The sequence below is a fragment of the Xiphias gladius genome, chromosome 17 (assembly GCF_016859285.1).
Source record: "Xiphias gladius isolate SHS-SW01 ecotype Sanya breed wild chromosome 17, ASM1685928v1, whole genome shotgun sequence".
Classification (NCBI taxonomy): Eukaryota; Metazoa; Chordata; class Actinopteri; order Istiophoriformes; family Xiphiidae; genus Xiphias; species Xiphias gladius.
This window is the reverse complement of record NC_053416.1, coordinates 17,283,189-17,308,113: the sequence shown is the minus strand read 5'-3', so window position 1 is coordinate 17,308,113 and position 24,925 is coordinate 17,283,189. Positions and strand designations below refer to the sequence as shown.

The following is a 24,925-nucleotide window of genomic DNA, read 5'->3' as shown; positions in this document are numbered from 1 at the left end:
TTGGTTTCGACTATTCTGTTTAATTCTGTCTCATGCAACTTGCACTCAAACTATGTGCATGACAAATACAAAACCACTGGAGTTCCACTTTAAGGACTCGTTCGGATTAATGTAATGCATTTAGTGGTGCCTGCGCTGCGACCGAGGTAGTCGTGTTCGACTACCTGGATCAGGTGTGTTCAGCCAATCAGAAGCTCATTAGGTGTGGGCAGAGTGGAAGGCAGATGGACAGTTTGATGCAGCTTGGCCCTGGACTGGGGCTCTCCAGGACCAGAAGGAGACACCAGTGATAGGCTACAGGTGTTGCTTTTAATGTGTCGAACCCATGTCCTATGCTTCAGTGCCTGGGAGTGAGAACACTGTTTGCAGAACAGCAGGGGTACACGGGTACAGCTGTCGGCACACACACACACACACACACACACACACACACACACACACCTCTGTTCACTTCCTCCGAACAAGGAGTCCTGCGTTTGTCGCCGCCTGGTGGCCACGCGTAGGACACCGCAGTGAGAGATAGAGAGAGAGAAGGCGCACAAAGCTCGGAGCATGTCGCCTTCTGTTGCTGCCCCTCACTGCGGGATCTGCTCTCGACCTTTCAGACCGTACCCATGAACGCCGAGCGCTTTTTTACGCCTTTACTCGCTACGCGCGACCCGGAGGCTTGGCGGAGCGAAGCAGCACGGCGTCTGCTCTGAGTCTGGAGGGGGAAAACCAGGCTCGTCTCCGCGGGGATCTTCGGACACAACTTGGAGAGAAGTCGCTTGCTGCTGTTGCCTCGACTGGAGGAGGTTTGTTCGGAGGTGTACAGCGAGAGTGTGAAGCAAGTGTCAGAGGGAGAGCAACAGATGTTTTTTCGTGGATATGCGGCCGGCTGAGGAATGAGAGCAGCGGCGAGGCACCGGCGGCCCTTCCAGCGGTTCTGCTGCTGTGGACTCGGGCTGGTCGCCGTCATTTGGCTCACACAGGTTATTCAGGCACCAGGTGAGACCTTTATATAGACCTACAGGCTGCGCGCGCACGAGTGTGTAAAAACCTTATTATAGACATTATAGTACAGAAATTCTTATATTCACAGGGAGATAAAAAGCTGTTATATCAAGATTTTAAAAACTAGTCTAAAACATAATGCATTTTATCCTCATCATATGCATGATTTTAATCACTGTTTAAATATACATGGATATATAACTTGAATATTTAATCTCCTATTAACATTAACTGACAGTGTATGGTGACAATAAAGACAAACCGGGTAAAAAGAACGAATCTTAAAAAAGGAAAAAATATACGTGTGTATATATATATATATATATTTTATTTTTTTTTTTACCGTTACCGTTTTACACTCTGAAACACATCCTTATAAAACTATTACTGATCTTGACAAAGAGCTTCATTAAAGAACATTTGTCAAACTAGTTGAAAATTCACCATAATCCATGCAGCTATACAGAGCACAACATGTAGCGCTTTGTCTTCATATGGAGCAAGGCTGCAATATGCTCCCCCTCCTATCCATGGACCTCGAGGTCTGGATCTAAATATAAATACATATGGCATGCCTGGTTTAGAAGTGCCCAAATTGTCCATCAAAATGTATTCATAGAATCAAAACATAGATTATTATAACATTTAATTGTCTAAGTAAGATAGGCAGGTGCAATTTTCCAGCAAAGTGTCATTTTTAAAGCAAAGTTTTGTCTTCAAAGTGACAAACAGTGCTGCATGTCGGACACCTGAAGCACTATTTGAAATATATAAATCTTAGTTCTTTATTTTATAACTCCCAGCTTCTGCCCTTCTGGTCATGACTTTTACTCTGTTCACACTGCAGGAATATGATAGTTTGTCGATTACATAAAGCAGACCCAATTAGTGGCATGTGTAAATCCAGTTTTTGGGGATAAGTTCATTTATCACCAGGCATTCAGTCATCTCGGAGGAAATACAGTACATGGTATATGTACATTTTTGTGGACATACTTCCCTTATCCATAAATGGACTGCCGGCACTTTTAATTCCTGCCTTTTCCTAGGCTGTTACTGTAGCTAAGAATGTGTTTTTCATTCAGCTAAATAAATTGTTGTTAAATTTAGACAAATAATAGATAAATTAATATTGTTTATCTTGAATTGTTTAAACTATCTGTCATTTCATTCCATTCATAGCACAATATAACACAATCTCACACACAACACGTCTGATTGACATAATCCGGATTTCCTGATTTTCCCCACGGTGTAAGTCTTCATCAGTCCCCATGGTAAGATAAACTTGACACAGTGAGAACAATACATCTATAAAAGGACATGTAGAGCAGTTCATGTCATATAAATCACTGGATATCATTACCGTCATGTGCACATAGACCCACCTCTCCTTCACTTCACGTCCTTCTCCTTAAAATCCTCAACCTCTATAACAATATGCACCATTCCTGCTCGCATCAGTATCCGTTAACGGCCAGGGAGGTTTTTTTTTTTTCTCCGGTTGCATATGCATGAGCAAATAAGTAAGTGAAGTCTGAGTTAGATACTTTCGTGTCTCATCTAGCTGCTGTGCACCGAAAGGCATCCCCCGCCTCCCTCTCCAGCTCATTATCCTCTCGTCACCTTTGCTGATGTGGTCACACACTGTCACACACACTCATCAGCAGCTTCAGCACTAGCGTTTTCCTGTGTAAACTTGTGTGCGTTATAAAGATATGAATGAGTGAGCTTTTTGTTCCATCAGGAGTGTTTTGATTTATGCTAAGGTTTCATCCTGGTATTGCAGGCCGTCCTTCGTTGAAGAGTGTCCTGGTGAATGAGCCATGTCATTAATATTTATACTTCACCTTTAAATTATGAGTGCGTGATCAGCCAGAAGAGGTTTTTTGAACTGGGACCAAGGCCGCCCAACTTAAACCATATGAAAGCACAGGACAAAGCGTGTGGTCTGCTGTTTGTAATGGCGACAGGCAGGTTACGCTCACAATACTTGGAAAATATTACATATACTGTAGCATCCTGAATACCACTGCTTGCATGACCATTTATGGATGTGCTGATCCAACACTTGGTATCTATATCAGCCTGATTCTGTCAAAAAAATGCTGGATTGAATTGAGGTTGAAAAAAATTTAGAAAAATAAGGTTGCAATCCAATACAAACTATTTACAAATATATTTTAACACCACAAACTCAATTTAAAAAAAAAAAAATATATATATATATTTGCATAAACGCCACACAAAGGAATATGATTTAGCTGTACAAGCAAAAATTGCCAAAAAGAAACCTTTGCTAGAGCAACAAAAATTGCTGTAAGCAATGACAAAGTGTGAAACTACTCCCTACAGACAGCAGCAAAGCAAAGCTGAAAAAAAGGAAATGTGTTGAATTTTTTTTATTCTTTACCAATTTTTTCAGTGGTAAACACTGGGACCAGTGGCAACAAGCTGTAAACATACACTGACATATCGTCTTCTAAGGTTGATATAGTGAACGTGTTAGCCTAGTTGCTTATTTACACATCCAGCAGATATGAAGCAACATTAGCATCATTTGGAGTTGTGTTTGTGTCCACCCAATGAATGTTAGTTGATTATTCACTTTACTTTTAGCTCCGTTTGTTTTCCACTAACCTCTGAGGGAAATATCCGGCTCTTAATCTGCCAAATGTTCCGCTATGTTCGATAGCTGGTTGCTAACTTTGTCTTTCCCCTGTTTGGTCGCGTACAGTGGGTTTATCAGATCTTTTTTTGCTGAAAACAGCTGCCTGTTACAACAGGAGGTGAGGTTGTTGAGAGCAGTGAGAATCAATCAAAACAGTAAAGTTGCAGGCCAGAAAACAAACAAACAAAAACAACAAAAATAGGTCTAAACACTCCAGAATCCTCTTCAGAGCTGAGAGGAACTGAAAAGTTGCTGATGATTCTCTGTGGGCTCATCACTACAAACAACCCTTTTCACAAACATTAAGTCATGTGACATGTGCTCCATTGTTAAAATTAAAAAAAGTTGGTTATAGCTGCTTTAAAGTCACTATTTGTAGAATCCCTCCAGTGAAGATCCACCCAGGGAGTTGAATGGGTCCAAAACGCACATACTAAATTGCAACAGTTTGATTCATTCTTCTACAAGCAAAACTTCATGTCATCACAATTGGAAAAATGTTGCAATCACATTAAAGTTGTACACAGTGGCTATAGAGAAGAAAAAAATGTGCTGAAACTCTGTTGACATACACAAAATGCTGTGTTATCACTATTGGTTTCAGAAAATAGAAAAATTTCTTCGAGCCATAGTAGCCATTCCCAAAAAGGGAAATTATCACAGTTGAATTGAGAAATGAGAACCGTGCAAAAAAAAAAAAAGAAAGCATTGTGGAGAACCACAATCCGCAGTCATATATCAGCAGGTTATAATAATTTAGATGTATATGGGAGAAATTTTATTATCTAATTGTACCCATAACATAATCCTAATTTTAATTTTTGTTTTGCCCCATATTGTTTTGTTTTTGGTTGTTTTTTTGTTTTTTTTTCCCTTTTTTTTTTTTTTTTTGTTGTCTACGCTCAAATAGTTTCTATAACTGTGGCTTAGATCCCATTTAAGGTCAAATCAAATTTTCATCAGCTCTCTGTTTCCTGCAACATGACACTTGTTCAGTCTGAATGTCAGAGGTGAGATCTGGAGGACTGCGCTGTTATCTACAAGTAACTGGAGGTCAGAGTGTTGGACTGAAAGACAGATATTACTTTTATAAAGTAATATCAAAACATTCGGGTTTCAGATGCAGCCGTGCCTACCTGCATTGCCTCTATTGATTATTTCACAGTCAGAGATTTACTAGCACAGACTGCAGTCTTGTCCTGAGGAGGCAGTGAGCCTGTTTGGGGTAAGAACTGAGGAAGCCGGTCTGTCCAGTCAATGTGTGATTGACGGTATCAAATGTCTTTTTTCTGCTAAAGAAGGAGGAAACAGTGTTTTTTTTTTTTTTTTTTTCTTTAATGGAACCGATGATGTGTGTATAGTGACTTTGGATAATGATTTCTTCTTTCAGGCCTTGAACAAAATTGAATAGTTGCAGCATCAGTGATTTTCATTCGGTCCATGTTCAGCACGTTTCACAACAAGATGAATTAATGGGATTTTGACCTCTTTGCTGCTTTCAGACAAAAAAAAGTGAATAAATGTTACAACATGAACATCTGAGAGTCTCTGACACAGAGCTTAAGCTCAGAGGTCCCCCCATAGTCTGTATTATTATAGCTATGGATGTGTATAGAGAGATGAATTATGATTTGTGTTATTTACACTTAACATTGTGGTATTTACACTTACCTTTCTGCATTCAAGCAGTTTGTTTATGTTTAGCAATGTGGCAGCAGGATTAAGATATTTCCATACAAACACCACATTTCATGTCCTGGTTTTCATCGTTGTTTCTGCTGTAACCTTTACTTTATATTTACATTTTAGGATATTAGCAGTAAAGTCAGTAGAGTTGGCTTAAACACCCTGGATCACCGAAATTCTAAGCGTCTTCTAAGTCAAAGGTCGGGGTCAGAGTGAAGACCGTTGCTAAGTGCACTGAAAGTGTGAGGTTGTGATCTTTATGTCCACTTTAAAACAGCTTTTTGTAATTATAGGCAGGATTTTTTTTTTTTTTTACAACAGAGGTCACCTTGCCTAATATCATAAAAACTAAAACTTTTAATGAAATTGAACATTAAGTAAAAAGAGCAAAAGGCTATCTGACACAGCAAATGCCATATGTTTCATGAGTTAATCTATTCTTTAGGTTGTCATTTACTAACTTAATTGATCACATGATGAGAGGCACCAACATCTGGGTGACCTACCATGTCAGCATTGGCATCACCAGAACCCTCAAACCTACTGAGGGATACAATGCCCTGGAAAGGAACCAGAGAGTCTAACTTTTCTAATGACAACTTTCTAGAAGCAGGTATTTCTTGGGTGTTTTGTTTTACAAATGCAAGCATAGTGAACTATTTGCAAAAAAGACTTGCCAAGGCATTATTTAAGAAGTCTCTCTGTTTACTCTCTTTACAATTACAGTCAGATAAGCCTAAAGTTATGTAAATTAGGTGCCTTTTTGTAGAATGTTTTTGACCTAGCTACAAGTAATTTGTGTTGCATTTTATTCCTACTGGGAGCCATGGCTTTCTCAGTATTAGGGCTGCAACTAATTTTTACTTTTTCACTAAAGGATCATGTATTTGATTAATTTGTAATTTTGTCTGTAAACTGTCAGAAAGGAGTGAAAAATACCTATCACAAGTTCCAGTGTGAGGTCTTCCACCTGTTTTTTGTCTAACAGACAGTTGAAAACCCAAAGTTAATTAATTTTTAATAAAATAAAATAAAATGCAAATCCTCGCATTTGAGAATCTGTAACCAAATGTACAGCTCTGCTCTGTTTGTGCTCTGGTACAGAGCAAACAAACATTGTTCTGAGTTAATAAAATCTGAATCTGGAGAAGAAATAGAACAAGCCTCACATATTTTATTTCAGCTTTTTCGAATGAGCCGAGGCATGGATTAGGTGTTGGAGACTTCTACCGGTCACAAGTGTGAAAACGGTGCAGAGCCGTCTGTGGCAGAAACCCATTTGAATTTCATACGAGTTGAGCTGTTCTTGATGCCTAAACATGAAAGCCTTCACGTCTCCATTCAGCCACGACCGCCGCCCTTTTGAAATGGGCTCATAGAGCTTTACGGTACAAAGGGACACTACAGCGCCTGGCAATCACAAAATGCATCAGACACAGACACCCAGCCGCTTCAGAAATAAACGGACAGTGTGTAGTACAGAGTGTAATAACTGTCTCACTATTTTCTCCGCCCTTGGTGGAAAGATCTCTGAGGGTGGCAGTGGAGGATATCTGTACTTTTTTTTTTTTTTTTTTTTCTTGCCGTAGGAGAGATGATGAGACAGTTCTATCTGTGGGGAGTTCCTCGGCTGTCAACCTAGTAAAGCCGTAAAAACTGATACCCACACAGAGATTAGCTATTGAGGGATGAAATACAGAGCTGAAATTCACACCATAAAGATTTCAGTGCTGATGGCTCAGGACAGCTGATGGCAGCATGGAGTGAGTTACTGAACATGCTGTTATCTCCCAGAGACAGAAACATGAAACTACCATCTGCTGAGTCCTCACTTAACTCAAGAATAACCCCAGAGACAATTACTAGATGGGGGAAAAAGGGACAATAGCAGTTCTTGGATGATAGTGTGAAAGTGTACATTTTTTTTAAAATTGAAAACCCAAACTAATAACATGAGAAATCGATTGTCTGGTTATTGTAGTTCAAAAGTAATTTCTCTAACAAAAATGCCAAAAAATCGATGGCTCTGCTTTATCACCCGTGAGGATTTTCTGCTTCTCTCTGTTTTATGCCCATTTAAATGGAATATCTTTGGGTTTTACTCTGTTGGTCAGGCAAAACAAGCACATTTTAGATGTCTCCTTGGGCTCCAGGGAATTGTGATGGGCATTTTTCATATTTTATTACATTTTATGAGGGCTGCAACTAGTGATTATATACATTATCAGCTGCATAATTTTCAGTTGACTTTCAAATAAGACAAGAAAGCAGGAAATCCTCATAATAGAGAGGCAGCAAAAGCATTTTTGCTTGAACAATGAAACAATTAACTGATTTATCAAAATAGTTGGCGTATAAATCAAATAGTTAGTCTCTGCCCTAGAGCACAGAGGTTACCTTCTGCAGCTGGAGTTTGTGTGAGGTCTTTTTAAGTGTATCAGGCTGGTTCTGCACTAAAATGACTCTGGTGGTCTTTTGTAACAGAGACCGAGTCTTCTGGGTTTCGGCTGGGCGTGAATGGCGGGACGCTGCGATGGACGCGCAGGCTGATGCAGGAGAAGTCAGACAACCAGAGCCTGGACCAGCCCCGAGCAGGTGAGTCACTTTGCGGATGGTGCCGATGTGTATGATGTATTGCTATGTTTTACATTTTCTCAAAACTGGTAAAACTGAGAAAACCAGATAGGAATGTCTGTTTTTTGCTTACCCAGTGAAATATATTAAAACCTTAATGAAGGTGGGATTTATGTTAGGGCTGTTGTATAAGACTGCGTTAGATTTAAACTGGCAACTGAGTATTAATGTCATATTGCACATGGCTAATTCATGGTAAGATATCTGGAATTACACACACCCAAACAAGAAAAGCCTGGTGTGCATCGTATCGGTTCATTTGAGAGAGTATTTCAAAGATGTAGGGAGCCAGAAATGCTTTTTCTGCCACTTTTTTGATACGTGTGTGTGTGTGTGTGTGTGTGTGTGTGTGTGTGTGTGTGTGTGTGTGTGTGCTTGTGTGTGTGTGTGGTATATGCAGGTAAACAAGGAGGGCGAAGTATACCAGAGATTTCTGCCTCTCCCCTGCAGGGGAACTGAAAGGTCATGCGGACAAAGCATTGTGTTAGTTGTCAGGTGTGCGTAGTCAGTGTCAAGCTCATGCACTGAAATACTCGAGGCAGCCAGAGTGAAGGTCTGATTTTCTGAGGTATTCTGTTTTTAGCAGACGCCAAGTTACTTTCCTCTGCTTCTCGAGTCTACTTGCACCCTGAATAGTTTGGTCAGATTCAAACTGCTCTTTATGAAATTATTACTCAGACATGCAGCCAATTAACAGCCATAATTATACCTGTGTTACTCTGGTTCCCAGGCCGATTGGCTGGCCGGCTGACATAAGCCGCATTCATCACAGCCGACAGTTTTGTTATTAAAAAGTCAGAACGTAGAGGAAATCTCTTTATTGTTGTGTGGGGAGAAAAAGCACAGAGTAGATAAAATAACACCGCATAAAGAAAAATCTTTTGCCTTACTGACAGAATACATTTCAGTATCTTCAGATCATTTGTAATTACTCTGTGACTGACGGTCTAATATTAGCACAGCCATAATGTTTTGTTGTATGCAGACTGCTCTGTTATTGTTAAACCAACCAACTAATTCTCACAGAAACTTATACAAGTCATGTTATACTAATAATCTACTGAGCAAGTAACCTGTTAGGACAACGCTCCTAAATACTACCTAAAGTGTAATCCGCCGACTGAGGGTGTGCAGCATAGAAAAAATATACACACACAATGAATAATTTTAAGCTTTTTAAAAATAGATTTGAGTGAAAGATGCTTTCCTGACACCTTCTGCAAGCAAGGACGTGTGCAGCAAAATGGCAAAAGCAAAAGCAAATAGCAAAATATGCAGTGTAGCTCATCGTGAAGACTTCCCAGCACTTTTCACATTTATATTATTTGTCACAGAAGTTGGGGAATATCATCATGTGAGGGCGCCCTAATTTACTCACAAAAGGTTTACATGATGTACACTGGACGCTGACAGCGTGGCTATTCTTATTTATGTAAGTAAGGTTGGATTTGAAATAATTTCACTAAATTCTGTTTCAAGACATTTGTTTATTTCAGAGGTCCAGCCTTGACTTGCTGAGTTATCCACTGTATGACCATAGACGTCATTTTTAATTTGGTTCATCATTTGTTTACCAGCAAACCTCAACTCTAAGCCATTTTAAGCTTAAAACCACTCGAGCTTCTGATAATCTTAGCTGGGGAAAGTAATTCCACAACTCTGTGACATTATAAATCATCTATTGGTTATATTTTTGGAGAGCTTCTACTTGAGAGGTGAATGAACTTGGATTCATCAGGGAGAATTGATCTGGCACTTGCAGTAAATTCACACAATACAGGCTCCTCACTCTCCCGCTGTCTGCCACACATCCTCATCTGTGATATTACATCACAGTTTTTTTTTTTTTTTTCCCACACTTGAGAGAGAAAATAATTAGACTCAGTGTATCTCTCCACCAGTGCTCCATTTGCTCTATACAGCCATTTGTGTTTTGCTACCTGATAACACACTGAGTTCCTGGTAGCAAAAAGATCTCCCTAGCTATCTCTCATAAAGACACCACCGTATGATGTGCAGATACTTCATTGTGGTAATACACTGGAGACAAGCAGGCAAACAAAAGGCTGGACAGGTAATATAAGTCACAGCAGCGAGCGTGGCTCCAGGTTCAGGTTGCCAACCTCTTCCTCGGCAGGCCGTCTGACAGTGATTGCATAATCTATAGTGTGATTAAAAAGCCTGCCCTGGACCTCGGGGGGATATTATCTTGGGGATTGCACAGTAACATCCAGCCCCAGGCTCTCTTTCTCTCTCTTCATCCTTTCACTGCTTAACAAGATGGAGACGGTTTGATCCGCCTGCAGCTGACAAGCCTCGGAGACTGCTGTTGCCAGGCAACTGAATGCTAAATTTTGGACCCCAGACAATTCCTGTCTTTCAAGCATTAAAAGTGCAAAGCAAAGAACTAAAAATAGACCTGCGAGGAGACAAAGGAGGGGGTGAATTAATCCAACTAATGTAAATGAAGTGGCTCATATTGGGTGTATTGCTGCTGCTTGTTATGTTGTTTATTTTGGCAAGTGACAGACAGCTGAGAATAGTATTTTTCCACAGCCATGCTTTCAAGGTTTTTTTTTTCTTTTCTTTTTTGGGGGGAAGGCACTGAGAAAGAGAAGCTGTCAGATAATCTAACACAAACTGTCTTTAAATGGTCTTGGACTTTTATCAGGACAGCCAGATAATGGATGCCACAGAGAGCAAACAGCAGTTAATGCAACCATTATCGTGAAGTTTTTGACAATTTGAAACAGATATGGTTTGATCTTGCTCACTCCTTTTCACTTTATGCCCACAAAAAACAAGTCGGAATTTAAGGAATAAAAGGCAGAGGTTATGGCTGAGTTTGAGGTTTATCATTGTCCTTAATAGGAAGATGTTTTTGCGGTTTCCTCAGACTTTACATTTTATGTCCTCACCCACCAAGCTGATGATGGATGGTGTTGTATGATTAGTATGATTAGCCACAGCTACACCCCCAGCAGCTTTTTCTTTCAATTCTGTCACAACAGTGCAGCATGATGTTTAGTGTTTTTATTGATAGGTGAGGTGGTCGGTGCTGTGCCCTGCTGTGGTTTCGTCAGCATTGCATTCAAACTGCCTCAAAGGAAAGCAAATCAAAGAACAAGTGTGTGTGTGTGTGTGTGTGTGTGTGTGTGTGTGTGTGTGTGTGTGTGTGTGTGTGTGTGTGTGTGTGTGTGTGTGTGTGTGTGTGTGTGTGTGTGTGTGTGTGTGTGTGTGTGGATACACCATCACCGGTTTGGTTGGCGTATGATACGACTATACTCTGTGTGCCGAGGACACCCTGCAGACTTTCAGATCGATAACTGGTTTCACTTGGTGGCGATTTCAGTTCTAATGCCTTCTGAAGAATTTGTTAACATTAACCTTTATACTTGAAGATCTAATCTGCTGCACAGGTTTTCTTGTACCGCACTCAGATATACAAAAGAGGATGTCATCTGTAATCTGTGCAACACTCAGTGACCATAAACTGAGCAGCATAAACAGATTCAAATTTAAAAAAAGACAGAAAACTGTACCCTTTTTGATAGAACTAATATCAATGCCTTAGACTTAAGACTAAAATTGTTGTCTGTCATTAATATTATATGATCAAATTACACCAAAATAAACCGGTAACTGGTTAATGCCCTGCTGCAGTTTGAAATAGGCAACAGTGTTTTATAATTGCAATATATTTTGCAGTGGAGTCAACAACAAGACGATAAAATTTTACAGAGCAGACAGTGTGTCTTAAGTCTTACAGCGGATGCATTAGGGCAAATTTAAGCTTTGCTTCTTGACAAACAGTGTCTCGTTTTTGTACATGCACCGGTGAGTTAATTTATGAATTTGTCGTTTAGTGTCCTTTTTCCATTGCTGAGTTATTTTCTGTTATAATCACTGCATTTAAAAAATTTTTTATTCATCTCTTCCTCGGGTAAACAGCTGATAATCGTTGTCAGCATAAATCTACCATATCTGCTAGTTAACAGAACAATAAAACAAAGGCAGCATAAAGTTTTAGATATTAAAACACAATGACTAGTGAAATCATGACATACAAGAGAAAGCGAGTGAGACACAAACAAATAACAATTCCTTACTCAGCCCTAGCCCAGGCCCAGACTGTTGATGTTTCAATCACCATTCTTCTCCACTAGGAATTTCAAGTAAATAACTTTCAGCTTTAATGCACTTTGTGTTAAACACACTTAGTTCAACATTAATACAATGCTCAAGTTTTTAAAGTTAAATTTCTCAGATGGCTTCAGTCCTCTATTCTATAATTTTTCAGACAGGACTCTTCTCAGAAAGGTCTGATGCCGCTACACTCCCACGGCAAATTCATCAGTGTGACTTTTTAAGTGATGAATTTCATGCACTTAACAGTAAAGAGCCAGTTTGTTTTATTGAGTTCTACAGGGGTGAAGTCTGCATATTACCCTGGATTATAACAATTCTTTGTTAATGGGCCTAAAAGCTGTCCTAGCATTTTTCCAATTCAGATCTCCCTCTTTTCAGAGAAGATCACTGACCATCTTTTAAATAAGTTTTGGTTTGTAAAGCTGTGTAAATCACTGTCTTAATCCACAAAAACATAAACCTTAAGCACCTTAAACACAAAAAAATGAATTTTCAAAAGGTGCCACACAAAACTTTATTTCCCAGTGAGATGTTTGGTTGTGCTTGAGTTCGAGGTCTTCCCCAATCAGCATTACTTGCACTTTTTACTGACAGTTTTTCGTCCAATGTGTTGCCTCACATGAAAGTGTTGCAGAAAGAAAGTCTAAAGAAATCATCAGTATCTTGTGAAATGAAGTCATCTGTTTTTAAATGAAGAGAGTCGTATCTATACAGAATTACTGATGGACTACGGACGTGCTCAAATTAAAGTAATAAGTTAGGATCTTCGTTAAGTCATTTAATAAATCAAAAATGTTTCCTTTTTTTGCTGTTTAACGTATATCAGCGAATGATAACAGAGTTTAGTGATCCAGCCAGTTCCTTAAAGCTTCACATTTGCCCCCTGTCGGCACAGGAAGTGATGCCCTTTGTGTCTTAACAGAAGCCACAGCAGCATTTTGAGTGCAATGAACGTGGGAGAAAGGTGAGGAAATATATGGAGCTGTTTACACCAGTGGGTTATCTTTTTAGGAGTACTTCAGCCTGTGTAGGAATGAAACAAATGTTTTTGGAACCGCTGTGACGACTGTGACAGACGATGTTGGAGGTCTGAGCACAGATTGACTTTTCTTAACGCCGTAACCGTAATCCAACACTGTAGCCCAAATCTTCTCTGAACTCACTGAGTCTCACTGCTCGACCTTGAATTACTGATTTTATCGAGCTGATGGCACATCTGGCTTAAATCCCTGCTTTGGGAAGTTGCAGGTGTGCGATCGTCTTTAACGCGATGTTTGAGTTTGTGGTCTACGTTGTGAAACCACAGCGTAAGAGTCTTGGCAAAGCCACATTCCTGTCCACCGGCCTTCAGTAAACCACTACACTGTTTCTGTCTTTGTGTATCTCTGTGCTTTTCTTCCCCCCTCCCTCACTCTGAGACCTCTCCTGAGGGTTTCTAAGGAAAATATTTTTAGACATTACGGTCCAGAGCCGCTGTCACTTCTCCTTTTTTTTTTTTTTTTTCTCCATTTTTCATAAACCCTGACCATGGGAAATACAGATTCGCCTCCCCCCTTCTCACTGTTCATGCAATCGCCTTGCCTTTGGCTTCCTACTGCCACTCATCAAAAAAAAAGAAGAAAAAAAAACCTGCCCCCGGGGAGAGGGTCACCATAGCAACTGCCTTCACCAGAGCAACTCCTCTAAGCGTCCATCTCAGCTGCATGTTGCGGTCCTGCGTTTCCACCTACGGCATAACCTGGGAGTTTATGTTTAGGGGCCGAAAGGAGACTGGACGTCTTCAAGGGCTTGTTAGACAGGACGCACAGAGCAGAGAAGAAGGGGAAAGAAAGAAAGCTACAGAGAGAGCACAGATGTCCAACAGCTGATCAGCTTGACAGGCTGCTTCAGAAGATGCATTGCAGCTTCACATTCAGGCTCTGTTTCGAGCAGTAAGATGACAGAAAGTTTACATGCTAAGCCTTGGTGATTTAGTGGATGAGCCCTGCCCTGCAATAACAGCTGGCACACAGAGGAAGTAGGCTTTTTCGTCAGTCCTCTAACAGAGCAGAAAACAGATACACAGCACCACTGCCAACCTTCAGAAACTCACTTCAACTCTAGGCCTTGCAAATGATGCACAAGAAGCAGTTTATGGCACAATAAGCACGCAGGCAGGCTGCGCTGCGCTGGGCTCTGACACAAATGTGTAAATATTAGTAGACAAACATTTACATTTTTTAACTGAACATGCCCAAATTACTGTCCCCTCGCCAGGACTCTCTGACACTGCAGCGTCAAAGATCAAATCTCATATCCCAGGGACCCAGTCTTAATCCATGCAGTCTGTTGTTCAGTTTCCATGCAGCCGCGCTGCAGCGTGCATCGTGCATCGTGATGGCTGCACTGTGCTTATTGTGTGCTTGTCGACCCACTGTTGTCTCACACAGCAAAAGAGCTATAAATAGCTTCATGCCCCCCCCCCATAGTCTAAATTCATCCAGCTCGGCTCAGAGTTGTAAATTGGAGCTGTACCACACTCTCGAGGCTCTCTCTGGTAACGTCAGGGGAACAGAGGGAGCCTAAGCTGTCATCAACAGTCTTCTCTTACACTCAAGGAAGGACAGGAAGCAGCTGCCACTTTCACTTCCACCTCACTTCCTTTCCCACTCTTGTGTGCAAGATGATGATGTGGGTAGTGCTATGTCCGTTTGAAACTGTCTGAAATGAGACACACACAGAATGATAAAACTTATTTTTTATATACTTGTTCATTTTGAAATGACTGGATGTAACGAAAGCAATCATTAGTTGTCACCGTGTCTATCCCCCCCACAGCAATCCATGAGTTTCCAGAGGACATCTTTACCAAGGAGCAGAGGAAGAAGGGGGCTGTGTTTCTGCATGCACTCTGCGTGAGTATTTCACTCATCACGCTAAGATCTAAAATCATGTATCACAAACAAAAACCCTCATAACTAATTGATGTTTTGTAAAGGAAGGATGTGTATGTGTCCCTCCACTCTCTTATCTCTGCTCAACAACTCTACAGGCCATCTACATGTTCTACGCTCTAGCCATCGTCTGTGATGACTACTTTGTCCCTTCCCTTGAGAAAATATCTGAGGTGAGGAAAAACAGTAAAAACATGCCCTTGGGTATACTTTTCTTAAATCCACAGATTATTACTTGATTGATCTTTTTTTATTTGGGTCTTTGTTTTTTTGTTTTCTTTAATTATCTTTCAGAACCTGCAACTCAGTGAAGATGTGGCCGGGGCGACATTTATGGCTGCAGGAAGCTCTGCTCCAGAGCTTTTCACCTCTCTCATTGGTTAGTAGCTTAGCCAGTCTAGTTGTGCCCGTTTCGAGAGAGCCTGTCAAAATTAATTTTCACTTACTCACAACATTTGAAGAAGGAAATGTTGGAATTTCAAGTTGTCAGTTCCCAATCTCTGCAGTGCCAAAATCCTCCAGAAGATGTCAGCAGCAGAGTCTAATTTAAATTAGCATCTACAGTCCCAATTACATTCTTGATTTTAGTTAGTGTTTAACATTAAGAGCATAACTAATCTCCCTCCCTATTTTAATGTCTTGATTTAAAAATCTCAGTCTCTCCATTTGAGACATGTTAATAAATGTTGTCAGTCTGTTTAAATTGGAAGCCAAATTTATCGGTAAAGTATCCTGAATGTCACAAAATGCTTCAAACCGGAGACGACTAACAAATAAGGCCTGTAGAAAATAAAAACTCAGAATGCACACGCGCGTGTGTGTGTGTAAGTGTAAGCGAGAGTGCCAGGCGGCTTTACAACAGCCCACAGAAGCCAATAGGAGATGATGGACTGCGGGGAGTTTTATCTAATCTGACACCAAACAAAACAAGAAAGTGAACGGACGCATCTGACTTCCTCTCCTCCCGTCCCTCCGTGTCACCCACCCTCAGGTGTTTTCATCACTAAAGGAGACGTTGGAGTCGGCACAATCGTGGGCTCTGCTGTCTTTAACATCCTGGTCATCATTGGCCTGAGCGGGATCTTTGCAGGCCAGGTACACACTTACCAACATCTCGCATGTAGTTCTTACTTAGAATAAACACTAACATTTACAACTTTTCTCTACAGACAGTGACTTTGACATGGTGGTCTCTTTTTAGAGATTCCACCTACTACATCCTCTCTGTACTGACCCTCATCATGGTGAGATGTGCTCTTCACCAAAAGCAGCCCTCTGTGTTACATCTGTGTCAAGCTTTTAGTCTTCCACATTGTGCTTTAAAGAATCTGCTTTGTTTTCTCTCTAGGTTATCTATGATGCCAGAGTTGTCTGGTGAGTCCATGTAACTTGAATTATGTTCGTGCTTTTTAGCAGCGCTGCCTTAAATAAATGTTGTCGTAGGGGTTACTTGATTCCCTGCACTAGGCAATGTTTTACAGTTTTCACAGGTACTAACTGTATAAATCAGTGTTGATTCAGCCTTGAGGCTCGGCCTGTTCTGCCATGAATTTGCTTCAACGAGGAATTGGATTGTATGATTACATTTGATGGAAAAGGAGCCGACATTCCTGTTAACGTTAACTGACGTTTACGTCTTTGGCACACTGACGAGCCTGATTGAAACGTCACAGAAATTAACTTTCAGGCTCCCTTTAAGGCTCATTTACAGCAGCAAACGCACAATTATACCATTCCATCAAAAATGTATTGACTATATACGACGCTCTGAATAACTGTATCACTATTGACAGAACAACCATTGCTCATCATATGACCACATTTCCATGGAAGCACTCCTACAGTGGCTGTCTGTATTCATACGACACAGGTCTGCCAATCCACTTCCTTCCTCGTACGCTCGGATTGGTGTGACCACCTCTTGCTCAAAGGACTGTTATTACAACCATGAAGATCAGGGTGTCAACAGCTTCAACAGTCAGTGATAGTGGAGCACGTTAAATTGATATGTTTCCTGCTTTGTACTCGAGAAAAAACATAACACCTGACTATGCATTTCCAGTCACACCACTCGTTTCAGAGTCAGCAGATGTGATGAGGAGCATGTTCAATTTCAAAATCTGCTTTCTTAGCTCCTTAGATGTCCCGAATGTTTTCGATTCTGTCGACCTGAGGCCTTTTGTTTACAAAAAAAAAAAGCTTTCCATTCTTGCATGTGTCCTTGGTTTTAATGAAAAGTAGATTTACTGATGGACTTAATGTCAGCTGTAGCAGTGCATTCATCAGTGATATATGGTTATTGAATTGCAGTGTACAGAGCCAAACCCGTCCTGCTGTATTTCACCCCACCGCTGTTCCTCTGAACACACTGTGGCAGATTTGTGTTTTAGCTGGCCTTGCCAAATCACCGCATGCTCAGAATATCTGAGATATGAGACTGCACATGTGCGGCAGCGGTTATCTAGCGTCTGACTAGGCTTAGTGGAACAGCTCTTCGCACGAGTTCAGTCTGGGCGTTTGTCGGGGGAAGATGTGCGTTTTCAGGAGTGCACGGTTGTGTTTATTCACCAGTTCTCTTATCTGTTACAGTGCCCTTAGTGCTGCATTTGTATTTCATGTGGATAAATATGATTAAAGGCTCCGAAATGTAAATCATAAAGTGGTACTCCATCTTAAAGTCTCCGAAAACTGTCCAATCTTACGTATTTCTCTGACTAAATACACAATGATCAAAGTTCACAAAAGAAAGAGTTAACATAGTTAACATAAGCAAACAACCAAACAGCTCTCGTCGCATTTTGATTTAAATATTGCCAAACTGTGAGTGTTGCACGAAAATACATCGCCGCAGACACCAACTGGATACCTTTGTTGTTCGTCAGACTAGACTAACACAAATCTACTGCTTGCTCTGCAGGTGGGAGTCCTTGCTCCTCATGACCATGTATGGAATCTACATCATAATCATGAAGTAAGTTTACCAAAAGACCAAACTTGCTCATCATCAGTCATCAAGCCTCCACGCAGGTCTGAATTCTGACTGTGGACAGTCCATGTTTATGGATGTAAACAAACAGTATCTGTTTGGCTGCAGGTTCAACTCCCAGATTCTAGTGTTTGTGACGCGTCAGCTGAGAAGCGTCAGGCCGTGCTGTCTCAAATCAGCGGATCACAGAGCGGACAAGATGGGGGAGGATGCCTCGGCTTGCAACACCTCCATGGTGCTGCTTGGCAAAGGTCAGAAGATGTTACTGCTCGAGTGGATCAACATGTTCGTGGGGTGTTTGTTTTTGTTGCCATTCATTGCTTACAGGGATCTCAAAAAGTGTGTTATTTGTTTTGTGCTTAACACCTGTTCCACAGGCCAAGCCCATGGTCAGGAGCCTCCTCCAGTCATCATGGTGGATGAGCTTCTCATCCTCAACCCCCACAAACTGTCCTTCTCTGAGGCCGGTCTGCGTATTATGATAACCCCCCACTTCTCCCCCCGCACCAGGCTCTCCATGGCAGGACGCATGCTCATCAGTGAGGTATGTGACACGGCGTATCACACATTATAAAACAATCAGCCTAGGGCTCTCCAAGAAACCCCCCCCTCTCTCTCTCACAGAGACAGAGGCTGATCCGTACTTTGAAGAACCAGCGGGATGGTGAGGCCAGCCCCGGGTCAAGGGGCGGGTCAACCAGCAACAGCCTGAAGAGGACGGGCTCCTGCAGTCTGGAGAACGGAGGAGGGAGACCTGGGATAGGAGACGCAGAGTTGGGAGACAAGCCAGGGGTCGAGGTGTGCCAGCCAGAGGAGGAGGAAGAGGATGAAGATGGGATTTTCAGTCCTGTGCGTATACCAGGTGAGAGAGATCCAGCACCAACTGTTAAGGGCCGCAAGTGAAAGTAAGATTAAACCTGCAATGATTTGTTCCTTTCGATGGGCTGATATTGGTTTTAATCTGTACTCCTAATTTTGCTCATTAGAAATTCTGAAATAAGCAAACTTTCCTAGACTTGTCTCTGTTTTCTAAACAGTACTTACGGGTTTTCAATCAATCGAGTAAGCTCATAGCTGTTTAATAGTTATAGGATCAATAAAACCCAATCATATAGAAGAGTTCCTTGTGAATTTAAGGCCCTTGAAAATGTCTTAGTTGACCAAACTCTAATGACCCATTAGTCAACAGTTACATCAGTTACAAGCTGCTGGAAACTCTGCCTGACATATTTTGATGTTGTTGCTCTTCCTTGGTTGATAAAAGTCCCCGCTTTCACCTGACTGATTACATACCTGGTCCCGATGGGCCTGGCTTCCTGCTCTTCACAGGTGGCTGCTGTGCGCGGGTGAAGTGGGTGATCACGTGGCCTCTGGGCCTCCTGCTCTACTGCACTGTGCCTAACTGTATACTGCCACGCTGGCACCGCTGGTTCATGGTCACCTTTGTGGCCTCCACCCTGTGGATCGCCGTCTTCTCCTACCTCATGGTGTGGATGGTAAGGAGGCGGGACCTATGCACTGCCGAAAGATAGTGAACTCCGATATTGAATGTGCCACCTTAAAATGCTCCTTCTGTGTACGCTGTAGATGATGAATTGTGAAAAGCTGAAGATATTGCTGCCCTTGCTATACAGTACAAGCCACATAAAATCACTCACGCAAGTCTTTATGGCTGAATCCTTGACCCTTGATGTGTCCTCATGGCTCCATCAGGTTAGCATCATCAGCTTCACACTAGACATCCCAGACTACATCATGGGCATAACCTTCCTGGCAGCAGGGACCAGCGTGCCAGACTGCATGGCAAGTCTGATTGTAGCTCGACAAGGTAAAAACAAAAGTCTGCAACTCGTTATTCTGAATCTCCAGATCTTTTGCTTGTCCTCTCTTTGTGGTGCAAGTGCTTCAACTCAGTATTTTTCTGTCCCTTTTCCTGTGTCTTTTCAGGCATGGGGGACATGGCAGTGTCTAACTCCATAGGCAGCAATATCTTTGACATTCTGCTGGGTTTGGGTTTCCCCTGGGCTTTGCGTACCCTTGTGGTGGACCACGGATCAATAGTATGCACACACTTCATCTCCCTGCAATATGAATCGTTTCTTTCTTCTGTCTGTGTCTGTTTTCCTGGGTTTACTGAAGTCTGTGTGTGTGTGTGTGTGTGTGTGTGTGTGTGTGTGTGTGTGTGTGTGAGAGAGAGAGAGAGAGAGAGAGAGCTAGAGCTAGAGCCAGAGATTTTGGGTTCACACTTCTGTTGGATGTTGTAAAATTGTGACACTTGTTGTTTTTCGCCACAGGTCTCCATAAATAATAAAGGACTGGTGTATTCTGTCATCCTGCTGCTGGCATCTGTGTTTCTGACAGTGAGTGAACCAAACATTGCACAGTTCTGCCTGGGTGTCCATTTTTGTCAGTCTACGAAAAAGTTTAGGACTAGCATAGGATTTTAATTTTAGATCAAGATATTGTGGACAGATTGATGTCAGGACTATGTCTTCCATCTCTCAGGTCCCCTTAGCTCTACAGAATGTTTGCGCTTATTTCAGTTAAATATTTTTGGTTTTATGGCCCACAATTCCCATCAGCCTTGTTCCTAGTCCCAGCATGCAGCTAAAAAAAACAAAAAACTCTATTGAACCCTTTGTACATTACTTGCTCAGCACCAAACAGGAGACTGATGAAGTCAGCAACTAGTATGTGTCAATAGGCAACTGTTTGCTAGCACGTTCTCCCTGACTTTATATGTGAATGTTGTGTTTACAGCTTGTTGCACTGCCCCCATGTGGTCAAAAATAAATGAATACAGGTTTAAGGTATACATATCAAAATTGTTTGTCGATTTAAAAAGAAAAAAAAAAAAAAAGAAAAAAAAAGCACCAGTCGATATATAGCTATTAGATTTCTTTTAACATTCAAATATTGATAGTCGCCTCATAAATTCAGTATGATCGGTCCTGCTCTACTACATGTCCATTCTAAGATTCATCCAATTAGTTATGTAACACTAAGCTGCTTTACTAAACACAGTAGGATTTCCAATTAATATCCTGGTGGCTCATACTGCCCATTGTAGGAGTAAAATTTGGTGAAAAAAACAACTGTATTCCAGGTGAATCTTTTCGGCTCTTCCTCACCACCATCTCTCTGCTTGCAGGTGATGAGTGTACATCTGAACCATTGGAAGCTGGATCGCCGGCTGGGTCTTGGTCTGATGTTTCTCTATGCCATCTTCCTGCTCTGCTCCATCCTCTTCGGGCAGATGTGAGGCCAAAGGTCAAAGGTCAAACCTCGTCAGACAATATGCTGAGTACCTACCTACCTTTCTACCACACATCAGCTTTCCAAAAAAAAAAAAAAAAAAAAAAAAAAAGTGACAGTGTTGTGTTCCTTGTGAGAGTTTTTGTGCACCTCCTGTAGGATTTGCTAGGGTGATGTCGTACACATGCAACTACACAAACACAAACTCAAGTCCTTTATCAATAGCACAGATGTTTTTTCCTCCTTTTCATACAGGGCAGTGTTTGAAAGCCGTCAGTCTTGTATGTATCAAATCGGGTGACTTTCCAAAAACCTGAATGACATGGCAGATGAAAGCAGCAGGATTGTTGGGCCTTTAGTAACAATATGAAACAGGAACAACAAAAACAAATTGTTCTGGTCCTCATTAGCTAGGTTTTTGCACAGTGTTGTGGCTGTGCAACAGCCCACTAATATTTTGATGATAATTATATAATGTAACTGAGCTAAAATTTCTGTCTCCATTCAGTAACGACTTTGACATTATATTTTATGCTTGTTAAATTTGAATATACAAAAATGAATCTTCTGGCATTTTCTACAAACATTTGTTGCCAAACGCATCAATTTTGAGACAGGCTGCGTCCCGCTAAAAATCCGCCGAGTTAGCTTACCAGCCAACTAACACGCTACAAATCCAAACTGCCTCTGCTCGATAATTCCTTTTTGAATAAATGATGTGCTATCACTATTTCATGAAAGCAATAAGTCATTAGAAGTAACACACATCCACCCTTTTATGCATTCACAAACGTAGATTATGCACATCCCATTAATTGTTAATATCCCATGCAGTGAGCATAAATGAAAAGGTCTTAATGACACAAAGGTTTCGTTCTCTCAGGGACTGTTACTTACTTACTGTCACTGCAGCTCTTTTCCTTTGAGTCTCCTGTTCAGTTTATTTATTTGTATTTTTCACATTTGTGTTTGGAATGCTGCTGCAGCCGAGCAAATCATTTACAGGGTTATTGGCTAGTTGGCTTTAATACCGACACAACAAACAAAAATCATATCTAATAGAGAGTAAGTTCATTAGCGTGCATCTTCTCTGCTGCTGTATCCACATGTTGTCTCCTCCGGATTAATCAGAAGCGTGTGTTTCTGGAGAGACTAATCAAACAGTTCGAGAATGATATGCAGAGGCACCAGACACCGGCAGTTACAATTTACTGCAGGTGAAAAGAGGCGTTTAAGTGCAACTACCCAATAAAAACCCTACTGGGCTGCAGTAGAGAACAAATTCTCTTCAAAATAAGGCTGAAATTCACAGGTGGCTGTGGTGAAAATGGATATTCTTCATGTTGTTCATTTGAAGAAGTGGTACTTTAATCTGCCATGTCATGCATCAGATTAATCGAATTGTCTGTTGGCCTTAGGTTTGAATACCTTTTGTATGTTTTGAATGTACACCCCAGCTGACTTTGCCATTCGTGTGGAAATATTTACAGGCATTCAAATGTAGCAGGCAGCACTGAATTACAGCGAAGAACCTCTGAACAGACAGTGAGGTACTTTAGTCCTATAATGTCAGTAGACTATTAGAATAGAAACATTGATATGAAAAATGCATATTATTGTGACAATATTTTGACGATTTTGCCTCACTACTTATAAGCAAGTATTTGTACAGCTTAATGTACTTAAAAAGATTAACCTAGTGTTACAGTATTTTTAGAGGTCTCATTACTATGAAATCTAATATATAATGTACTTCTATGAGTGTCACAAACTTTGATGACTTCAAGTGCAGGTTAGTTGTAATACTTCACGTTTAGTCATGACAATCGACGTTTGTATTGTTTCTCGTACATTTTATGAGATTAACTTACTCTGATGGAACATTTTTACAGTCAGCACAAACAGGGATCATGACAGAGGCAGAACGAGATATACTCACACATACATATTCTGCGTGTTATGGCCAAAAATGCTGCATATTCACTATTCATATGTACCAGCTGCTCTTCTGTCCTGTAGGAAAACACAAAAATGTGGATTTATTCCCATAATACAGTGATTTTTAGTTTTCCGAGAATGCCATGCTGTCAGTTTTTGGGATCTACTGTAACCCATGAATTCAATGTTTCAATTCAATTTGTTCTGCCAAATGGATGCGTGTGATTTTTTTTTTTTTTTTTTGAATGGCTATATAAATATCATTGTCTACTTGACAATACTTTTTACTGTTTGTAAATGTTAAAAACTTTACATAGTTTTACAATAATGAATGTCTGACAGAGACTAGTTTTGTGGTATTGTTGATATTTTTAAAAAATACGTAATGTAAGCCTACTTGTGAATTATAACAGAATTAATTCATATTTTGTGACTTTTTTTTTTAGCAGAATATGAAGTCTACAATGTCAGACTAGCACTTCTTTTGTAATGAGTTCAGTTTCAGTTGTCTTTTCGTCTTCAAATCTTTTCAGCACTAAGATTTTCTTTTATGTCAGTATTGATTCTTTGACACACTCAACCTTAATGCATGCAAGGGAACACAGAAAATGAGACTCCCGTTTACAAGTTGAAGAAATGAAGTAAAAACAAAAAAAAAAAAACTAAATGATTTGAAAAATGTTTTAATGAATGGCTTGAATATTCAAATTTGTGAGCATAAAGGGCAGTTATTCTGAGTTTTCACTTCAAACTGACAGTTTAGTGAAACCCATTTACCCCTTGTAACTGGAGAAATAGCACTTCTTTTAAATGACAGTGAGTATTCACCTATTTTCCCACTATAGTGTCTCAGAAACATTAATTGTTTCATCTGTTATTCACTTTCTTTTTTTAGTGACATTTTAAAAGTGGAGTTACATTGAAATACACTTTATCTCATCTGCTCAAATGTTATGCCAGGGGTTTAGCAACCAGATCCCATCAGTGCACCTTAATGGGGTTTTAGGGTGACAGCTGACTTTTAACATTTCCGAGCAAAAACAAAAATGTGATAATTATCTTGTAAATGTCTGTCCAAAGCTGTACTTTCCTGTCAGTAAAGTGGAGTCAATGTTTGAAGACTAGTTTGTAGGTAGGCTGTTGGGTGTCACTCACCATTAAAAGAAAATTCTTAATCAGTGCTGAAATGATATAAGTTGATTATTTGCTTAGTTGATCAACAGAAAATGAACTGACAGCTATTCTGATAATCAATTATTTGTTCGAGTTATTTATCAAGCAAAAATGCCAAACATTCACAAGTCAAAGATACATGATTTGGTGCTTTTCTTGTTGAGATTGTGAGTGATGGTTGAGCAAAACAACCACTATGCCACATTGGGCAAATTGGGACCTGAGATGGGATTTTCTGCAATTTTCTGCCAATTTATGGACTAAAAGATTAATTGGGAATATAATTACAGATTAAAAATAATCTGTAGTTCCTTACTTTTAATTTGTCATTTTTGGTGCCAAAGCAGATATCCTCACTATCTCCATCTGTTAAACATGCTCAACCACCACAAGTCCTTGTGTTTTGCCAGGTAATGACTTCCAGCAGTTTTTTCACTCAGCTGTTGGAAGTCTCTGCTGTAAGATCTTGTATATTCAAATCTAGTAATAATTTCAATACACTAGTCA

At 40.6% G+C, this 24,925-nt stretch overlaps 1 protein-coding gene across 3 annotated transcripts; it reads left to right on the top strand.

The window, feature by feature from the left end:
- Positions 1-255: 255 nt before the first annotated feature.
- On the top strand, positions 256-24,286 carry LOC120802937 (sodium/potassium/calcium exchanger 3). Of its 3 annotated transcripts, XM_040151124.1 has the most exons (18): positions 303-387; positions 606-987; positions 7,835-7,945; positions 14,951-15,027; positions 15,165-15,239; positions 15,361-15,445; positions 16,058-16,161; positions 16,236-16,310; positions 16,415-16,440; positions 17,984-18,037; positions 18,161-18,303; positions 18,430-18,596; positions 18,677-18,914; positions 19,382-19,548; positions 19,766-19,880; positions 20,000-20,112; positions 20,347-20,412; positions 21,204-24,286. In XM_040151124.1, exons 2-18 carry the CDS (start codon positions 885-887, stop codon positions 21,312-21,314), a joined length of 1,830 nt encoding a protein of 609 aa, XP_040007058.1. In that variant the 5' UTR covers positions 303-387; positions 606-884; the 3' UTR covers positions 21,315-24,286. The 3 variants fall into 3 exon arrangements, with proteins under 3 accessions (XP_040007059.1, XP_040007058.1, XP_040007057.1); XM_040151125.1 differs by lacking the exon at positions 606-987 and having other exon boundaries at positions 256-387; XM_040151123.1 differs by lacking the exon at positions 303-387 and having other exon boundaries at positions 531-987.
- Positions 24,287-24,925: the final 639 nt, after the last annotated feature.

What these genes read in the sequence shown, in the direction of transcription:
- LOC120802937 (XM_040151124.1), top strand. Translation starts at nt 885, where the DNA reads ATGAGAGCAGCGGCGAGGCACCGGCGGCCCTTCCAGCGGTTCTGCTGC. An exon ending in GCTTTTCACCTCTCTCATTG is followed by an intron (nt 15,446 to 16,057) that starts GTTAGTAGCTTA and finishes ACCCACCCTCAG; the next exon opens with GTGTTTTCATCACTAAAGGA. An exon ending in GCGGGATCTTTGCAGGCCAG is followed by an intron (nt 16,162 to 16,235) that starts GTACACACTTAC and finishes TTTTCTCTACAG; the next exon opens with ACAGTGACTTTGACATGGTG.